The 8,811-nt window shown below is 37.8% G+C and overlaps 2 protein-coding genes across 2 annotated transcripts; one reads left to right on the top strand and one right to left on the bottom strand.

The window, feature by feature from the left end:
• The first annotated feature begins 283 nt into the window (after positions 1-283).
• Positions 284-1,581, top strand: LOC131229661 (uncharacterized). The gene is made up of 2 exons (XM_058225648.1): positions 284-1,035; positions 1,419-1,581. Exons 1-2 carry the CDS (start codon positions 329-331, stop codon positions 1,570-1,572), a joined length of 861 nt encoding a protein of 286 aa, XP_058081631.1. The 5' UTR covers positions 284-328; the 3' UTR covers positions 1,573-1,581.
• Positions 1,582-7,930: 6,349 nt separating this feature from the next.
• Positions 7,931-8,436, bottom strand: LOC131228768 (uncharacterized). The gene is made up of 2 exons (XM_058224635.1): positions 8,167-8,436; positions 7,931-8,032 (listed from the first exon to the last, which is right to left on the bottom strand). Exons 1-2 carry the CDS (start codon positions 8,434-8,436, stop codon positions 7,931-7,933), a joined length of 372 nt encoding a protein of 123 aa, XP_058080618.1.
• Positions 8,437-8,811: the final 375 nt, after the last annotated feature.

Here is an 8,811-nt window from a genome sequence, read left to right as displayed (position 1 = left end):
TGCTCTAAGTACACATGCTAACCATAATTCATTTTTCCTATAAGAATAAAATAAATAAATGAATCTTACCCATCCAAATGTAAGAGAGAATTTCATCATTGTTATGAATCAAATATGCTCTTAATTTAATTTAATTTAATTTAATAATAAATCTAAAAACATTTACTATTCATTAGGTGTATAATGTTATCTTTTCTATTCACAAATGCAATTTATTATATGCTTATATATCTTAATAAAATTTTTTTCCCTTTTTGTAGTATATCTGCAGCACATGATCGAAATAAAAGTCTGAAGTAATTGAAGTTTTGATTGAACAAGACCAGTTATGGAACCTATACCTGAAGGTGGAAGTACTAAGCATCAAAATATACTAAAAAAATCAAACTTTTCTTCTTCTTCTTCATCATCCGAAGATTTATTCCAACTCAATGCTAATGAGCTTAGTAAATCGACAGTGGGCAATGGAGATGCTCAATTAGCTTCAAGAGCCGATCTTGACTTATCCGCTGAATTCACGGGTATGGATCCAAGTGATTCTAGCCTTCACCAATCAGATAGGTTGTCAACGGTAAATATGTTCCCACCTGATGCTACTCAATTCCCTCCAACTCAGGTGATGGGAAAATCAGATATTGTCGATCCATATAGGATTCCTTCATCCGTGTTCGAGAGGAGTAAGTCTACGGCACCGATGGAATGGAGTGTAGCTTCCAATGAATCCTTATTTAGTATTCATGTGGGTAATTCAAGTTTCTCAAGAGATCATGTCTTTTTAATGGGGCGTTCCGGTGAATTAACAAACTTTTCGAGCCCAACAGAAGGAATCATGTCTACTCCTAGATTATCTGACCCCACATTAAAAGAAGGCTTGGAGCACCACCCCGATGATACTCAAGCTGCGAATGCTGAAACGATGAAGGAGGTTCTAAGGGCGGCTGCGGATAATAAAGCAGTGGCCCCTGCGCCTGGAGCTAGTGCCTCCCGTCGCTCAGATGGTAGTGGAACCAGCATCCGTTCGTTCGCATTTCCAATGTATGATGCTCATTCTCAAACAATTTGCAGGCATTCATACATGAGGAGTCTATATATGCATTCTTAAGTATATGTGTATAATCACCTTTCATGGCATGCACAAAGATAATGCAAATCATAAAATTTATGTTACTTAATTTGAAATGTGACAACTGTGGACTCCACCACTAATATTTAATAATTTAAAAATTATTATGAATGAATCATCTAATAACTATCCATTGAGTGCTGTTATATGGTAAGTTAAAATTAAATCATTAAATAGTTTAAATTCAACAAAACAACTTCACATCATTAAAAGTTAGAATCATTCAATTTCATGCATTTACACTTTTTGATGATTTGAATTGCAAAATATAACTAATGATAATTTTCATTTGTAGATTAACAGAAGGAAAAAGTGGATCTGTGAAGGTGGACCCAGAGAATCGGTCAAATAAAAAACAAGAGCCTCAAACACCGGTAGCAGAAGTAGCTCCAGTCGCTGCAAACGCTAAGTGGTTTCCCTGCTTTTCATGTTGTCCATTTTGTTGTTGAGAGAGTGTATACTCTCAACATACTCGCCTTCTCTTATGTGAATATATGTAACAATTTTATGACATCATTCACTTCATAGATTTTAATGAAATGCATTCTAATACATCTCTGTCGTTCACATGGCATTTGTGTAGAGTCATCTAAAAAATATTTCGATCATGACCATGTAGATGTCTACATCCAAAATTTTAGTCAATTGTATGAAATATTTATAGCCCATCAAATTAATGCTCAAAATCAACATATATGTTTGATATGTGTATAGTGGCGAGTGTGCATCATGATAGTGATTTTTGAGTAAAAATGTATATACGTATTTACAAACTTCTAGTTATTTTTTATTTAAAAGATACTTTTTAGTAGTAATTTTTTCGAGAATTTAAGCTTTGTTATATTAAACATGTTGTAGAGTTATGGGCCTTATAGATTCCATTATATCAATATATATAGTTGAGGGTAGATTATAACAATAACAATTATTATAATAATTATTATAATCTTAATCAATAATCATATTGTGTTTCATAATATCATTATAATGTATCGATAGTGATTGTAATATTTATATTAATTACTTATCTAGATTTTCATATATTATATTGTTATAGAAATTATACTATTATAAAATATAGGACTATAATACATATAGATAAGCTTTAATTACCATGAATGATATACCATATTACCGGTATATTATTATAGGTTATCATATTACTATTATACTATTATAAGTTATCAGAATTATAATAACAAATTACGTATTTATAATTGTTTAATACGTAATAAGTTATTAACATATTTATACTTACCGTACATTGATATTAATAAATTATTATTCACAACGAATTGACAACTAATGTGATATGCCTATATAACATATTACCGAAATATTTTTATATTATAAATTTAGTAGATTAATGTAGTTGACTAATCACTTGTTATGCTAATTAGTAGACATATGCTATTAAAAATTTACTGCAAATCTTTAATGTATTAAATTATATTAATAATGAATATAATATATGTTTTTCACTGAATTTTCATTTAAACGATTGTAATCATTAAAAAGCGTACCCATACTGCTTAGAATCTAATAAGTTAAGAAATAACATAAATATGATTTTTACAAAGCAAAATCTATTATTAAATAGGCTTATATTATCATTTGTTTAACTAAAATAAAATATATTATAAAAAATAAAGTAAAAATGTAATTTTTTTTCTACTATTTAGTTTATACTGTAGCTAATTTAATTATACTATTAGTTAGAACAACTAATACAAATTAACATGTATTATAAATAATTATATAATATCATATTAAAATAATGTTATAAAGTATACTATTAGGTATACTTAATATATTTATAATATAACAATATCACCATAAATTAAACCAAACTATATATATGTATGTGTGTGTGTGTGTACTGCATAAGCATGTTATATGTAATATATTTTATATTCATTATATTGTATTTTATATAATAGTATTTGATTTTATGAATGTTATCATATTAATGTATAGTTATTAATATATATATATATATATATATATATATATATGATTAATAATTAATAATAATTAAAGCATGATTGGTTATTATATATATTATTATAATAAAAATTATTACAAAAATATTATTATTATGTCGTATAATTAATATAACACTTCTGATACTATAATTATATAGACATTCATAGTCTTAGTATTATTATCTACTAATTAATTGTTGTTATATGTTATTTACAAATAGTATCATTCACTGGTGTGTGTGTGTGTGTGTTTATATATATATATATATATATATATATATATATATATATATATATATATATATATATATATATATATATATATATATATATATATATATAACCGTGTAGGGTTTTATTATAAACCGATAATCACTTACCTTCGAACTAATCTTTTAAAACTACTTAACCTTTAGTTTGAAAATATTTTTCTAATTTAAATTATGTTACAAAAAGTAATTAAGAGTTAACATTAGTAAGGATATTCATATCACAGGTGAAATAATGTTTTTTTACTGTTTTACTTCTCGAACATCCAACGCACGAAGTCATTGCATTTAACTTTCTTTCATTTTCACCCGTACATCAGTGGGGGGCTACTTCTTTATTATTGTAACATCCATACTGTTAATCTATTTGGCCAGTTCATTTTAAGGTATTACCTTAAAAATGAGGCAAATAAAATACTAAAATAAATAGCTTTATAGGAAAAAATAAAAATTGAATGTTTATTATTTAATATTTTTAGGGTTATAAAAGCTTCCGATTAAGCTGATTATCATTATTTATTTTAGAAGCCATGAATTCAATGATAACAACTAATTATTAAAAAAGAAACTATTTATGTAATCATAATCTATCAAAAGCAGGTCATATCAACTATATCGTTTAAGTTAATGATTTTATATTAATCTTAAATCACCTGTATTATCTATTATTCACACTAGTTATTGGATAAGTGGGTTATTGGAAGTGTTTATAATTATCACGCCCCAGACTTGGTAACCGGACTCACATGGAACCCGATGGCTAATTCTTGCCGCAACAGCCTCCTTAGTACCCCATTCTCGGCTCCTAAGGCAGGTTTCGTGTGAGACCCGACCTAAGTTTGCATGTGTGCATGTGTGTTTGTGTGTGAATATGTATTTCATTTATTTGGGTCCCACAGTCCTACCGGTCAAATTTCGGTGACCTGCAACCTTCCGGTAGTGTTTGCAGTCATTCTTGAGTTCGGTCACGTAGACTCGACTCGGATCGACCCGAAAACTATGCCATTGCGATCGCATCGTCGTTGCGGTTCCAACGATGAGTCTTATGCATCTATCCGATGTACAGATCATAAGTTGTGTGTATCTCATGTTATAGCCCTTGATCATGATCGCATGACCCACATAGGAGCGGTGTGCACATTTTCCTATATGGTCCCATCCCTAATGCATAAGTTTCAACACACTACCCAACACCTAGGAGTGGTGTGCACGTTTTCCTAGATGGTCCCATCCTTAATGCATAAGTTTTAACACACACTACCCAACCCCACCCAAAATTCCATAACCTACACTACCCACCACCCAAACACCACTTATATGCCTACTAACCTATTCAACCTAAAACTTTGGTTGCAACTCCCTACTTGTAATCATCTCCCCTCTCTAACCAATTGCTAGAGGGGAGATGATTGCAAGTAGGGAAGCAATTGGTTAGAGAGGGTAGATGATTGACCGGTAGGACCGCGGGACTAAAATACATGAGATGCATACTCACACACACACATGCACACATGCGAACTTGGGTCAGGTCTCACAGGAATTCCATGCGATCATGATCAAGGGCTATAACATGAGATACACACAACTTATGATCTATACATCGGATGGACGCAGAAGACTCGTCATTGGAACCGCAACGACGATGCGATCGCAATGGCATAGTTTTCGAGTCGATCCGAGTCGGGTCTACGTGACCGAACTCAAGGATGACCGCAAACACTACCAGAAGGTCGCGGGTCACCGAAATTTGACTGGTAGGACTGTGGGACCTAAATAAATGAAATGCTTACTCACACACACATGCACACATGCGAACTCAGGTCGGGTCTCACAATTCTCTCCACCAACAAAGAAATTTTGTCCTCGAAATTGACAAAATTGAGGCAATAAAATGCATAAACATCATTATATATATATATATCAATCGTCAATCAAGAGAAGGCAATGCAAGTAATACAAGCAATCAATCATTGAATAAATGGGGATAACACTCTTTAATCTCGGCCTCAGGTTCCCAAGATGCCTCAGCCTCCGAATGATGACTCCATTGCACTTTCACCAAGGGAATGACCTTAGTCCTGAGGACCTGCTCCTTCCGATCAAGAATACGAATCGGTTGCTCAATGTAGGAAGCATCTTCACGGACCTCAAGTGACTGCCAATCAATCACGGGAATAGTGTCCGACCCACATTTCCGTAACATAGAGACATGAAATACATCGTGGATCATGGACAACTCAGGAGGTAAGGTAAGCCTATAGGCCACAGCTCCCAAGCGTCGTGTAATCTCAAAAGGTCTAATAAATCTCGGGAAGAGCTTGCCTTTCACACCAAAGCGAACCACGCACTTCATGGGCGAGACTTTGAGATACACCATGTCCCCGACTACAAACTCGAAGGGTCGACGCTGACGATCAGCAAAATTCTTCTGCCGGCTCTGAGCAGTGCACATCCTCTGCCTGATAACATCAATAACCTTTGATGTCTGTTGTACAAGCTCGGGACCTAAGAGACAATGCTCTCTTACCTTGGTCTAACAACTAGGAGATTTGCACGGTCTACCATAGAGTGCCTCAAAGGAGCCATGCCGATAGTCGCCTGATAGTTGTTGTTGTATGCGAACTCGACGAGGCGCATATGCTCATCCCAACTGCCCGCAAAGTCGATCACACAAGCCCTGAGCATATCCTCAAGGATCTGGTTGACCCTTTCGGTCTGCCCATCCGTCTGCGGATGATAAGTGGTGTTGAGATGCAAAGTGACCCCTAACACCTGTTGGAAACTCCTCCAAAACTGAGATGTAATTCTGGAGTCTCGGTCTAAAAAGATCAAAACTAGGACACTGTGCAGTCTCACAATCTCCTCAATGAACACCTTTGCAAGCTGGTCCATCGACCAGGAAGCACGCACTGGAATGAAATGAGCCAACTTCGTCAGATGATCAACGATAACCCAGATGGTGTCGTGACCGCACTGAGTCCTCAACAAACCTGCGATGAAGTCCATCGATACGTGCTCCCACTTCCACTCTGGAATGCTCAACGGCTGCAAGGGACTAGGGGGTCTTTGATGATCGGCCTTGACATGCTAGCATGTGTCACACTCGGCCACAAAACTCGTAATCTGGCGCTTCATCTCCTACCAGAAGTACTGCCTCCTCATATCACGATACATCTTCATGGAGCCCGGGTGAATAGTAAGTCTCGATTGGTGTGCCTCGGTCATCAGATCATGAGACAACTCTGGCACGTCCGGGACACATGATCGGCCTCTAAAGTGTAATCCACCATCGGAACCAATCTGCCAGTCTAACTGCTCCACAGAGGTGGCCTCTGCTCGGTATTCCTGAAGTGACTCGTCCATCTACTGAGCTTCGATCACCCTAGCTACCAAAGAGGGTTGAATCGATAAGCTCAAAAGCTGAACAATGGAAGACTACAGGTTGAACTCAAAGTCAAACTTTAAAACATCTTAGAGCATCTTTCACTCATGCACCATCATCTGTGCCACCAGGCCTCGTGGCTGACGGCTGAGCACATCCGCCACCACGTTCGCCTTGTCCGGATGGTACTGAAGGTCAAAATCATAGTCTTTCAATAGCTCCATCCATCGTCTCTGTCGCAGGTTCAACTCAGACTGTGAAAATAGATACTTCAAGCTCTTATGATTCGAGAATAGCTCGAACCTGACCCCATATAGATAATGCCTCCACACCTTCAGAGCGAAGACGACTGCTGCGAGCTCCAAATCATGGGTGGGGTAGTTCAGCTCATGGACCTTGAGCTGACATGAGGCATACGCCACTGGCTTCCCGTGCTACATCAGTAAAGTACCCAACTAACTCTAGAGGCATTGGTGAAAATAACAAAACCCTCACTCCCATCAGGAAGAGTGAGAACAAGAGCGGACGTGAGGCGGTCCTTCAACTCCTTAAATGCCTCTTTGCAGGCATCACTCCAGACGAACTCGACGCCCTTCCGCGACAACCGGGTCAGCGGTGTAGCAATACGGGAGAATCCTTCGATAAACTGTCGGTAATATCCAGCTAGACCAAGGAAATTACGGATCTCGGACGCGTTCATGGGCTGGCCCCACTGACGCACTGCTTTAACCTTCAAATGGTCCACAACGACACCCTCCCTCGTCACCACGTGACTGAGGAACTTTATCTCTTCTTGCCAAAACTCATACTTCTCCAACTTCGCATACAGCTGGTGGGCATAGAGGGTCTCAAGCACAATCTGCAGGTACTCAGCATGGTCCTCTCGGGTCCTCGAATATACAAGAATATCATCAATGAATACCACCACGAACTGATCGAGGAACGGTCGAAAAATCTCGTTCATCAGATGTATGAATATGGTGGACGCATTGGTCAGTCCGAACGACATGACCAGAAACTCAAAGTGACTATAACGTGTCCGAAAAACTGTCTTCGTAATGTCCTCCTCTCGGACCTGAATCTAATGGTAACTAGAACGCAAGTCGATCTTAGAAAAATACTTTGTACCCTGTAACTGATCGAATAGATCATCAATACAGGGAAGCGGGTATCAGTTCTCAATGGTGACTCTGTTGAGCTCGTGATAGTCCACCAGCCGCAACGAACCATCCTTCTTCTTCACAAACAATACCGGGCTCCCCAAGGCAAACTGCTGGGATGAATAAAACCTAACTCCTGGAGCTCATCCAACTGCTCCTGCAATTTCCTCAACTCCAACGGTGCCATCCGATAGGGGGCTTTTGAGATAGGTGCGGTACCAGGCACCAAATCAATCTTGAACTCTACCTGCTGATGTGGCGGCAAACTCGGAATCTCCTGAAACACATCCAGATACTCACAAACAACTGGCAACTGCTCAATACTCTCTACCACAAAATCCTCAATGTTCGAAACCATGAAACTAGATAACGGCTCCACTCTGGGCTCAGCGATGAACTGGAATACTGACAAGCCTGGAATATGAAATGTAACTCTCCTCGCGGCACAGTTTAAGACAACACTATACTCTGCAAGCCAGTCCATACCCAAAATAACATCAAATCCTGTCTTCGGCATCACGAACAGATCGGCAAGAAGGAACATCTCGCCCACCAACACCGGGCAAGAAGGGCAGCGACGGGTCAATACCACAAACTTCTCAATGGGAGTCGAAACAGTTAAGGCCTCAGACACGAACTCTGATGGAATACTGGTCGATCGGTAAAACTGCTAGGCCACAAAAGAATGGAAAGTGCCAGAATCAAATAAAACATGAGCAACACAAGTAGAAATAAGAAGAATACCCTCAACGATTCCACCGGTCGTTGACTGCGGGTCCTCGCCTAGCGCCTGCTACGCAGAATTTTAAAATATTTCAGATAGGTGCCCCACCCATGGTAGGACCTATCTGCAAAATTTTAAGGCCAATGGACCCCATTTGGGCATCCAAAA

The sequence above is a fragment of the Magnolia sinica genome, chromosome 16, assembly GCF_029962835.1.
Source record: "Magnolia sinica isolate HGM2019 chromosome 16, MsV1, whole genome shotgun sequence".
Classification (NCBI taxonomy): Eukaryota; Viridiplantae; Streptophyta; class Magnoliopsida; order Magnoliales; family Magnoliaceae; genus Magnolia; species Magnolia sinica.
Note: the sequence above shows the minus strand (reverse complement) of the source record. Positions and strands in the feature narration are given on the sequence as shown.

Bases quoted from the DNA above. Each gene is read 5' to 3' on its own strand.
- LOC131229661 (XM_058225648.1), top strand. From the start codon at position 329: ATGGAACCTATACCTGAAGGTGGAAGTACTAAGCATCAAAATATACTA. The intron at 1,036-1,418 runs GTATGATGCTCA...TTTCATTTGTAG, and splicing joins CGTTCGTTCGCATTTCCAAT to ATTAACAGAAGGAAAAAGTG.
- LOC131228768 (XM_058224635.1), bottom strand. From the start codon at position 8,436: ATGCCGAAGACAGGATTTGATGTTATTTTGGGTATGGACTGGCTTGCA. The intron at 8,033-8,166 runs GTAGAGTTCAAG...TATTCATCCCAG, and splicing joins GTTTGCCGCCACATCAGCAG to CAGTTTGCCTTGGGGAGCCC.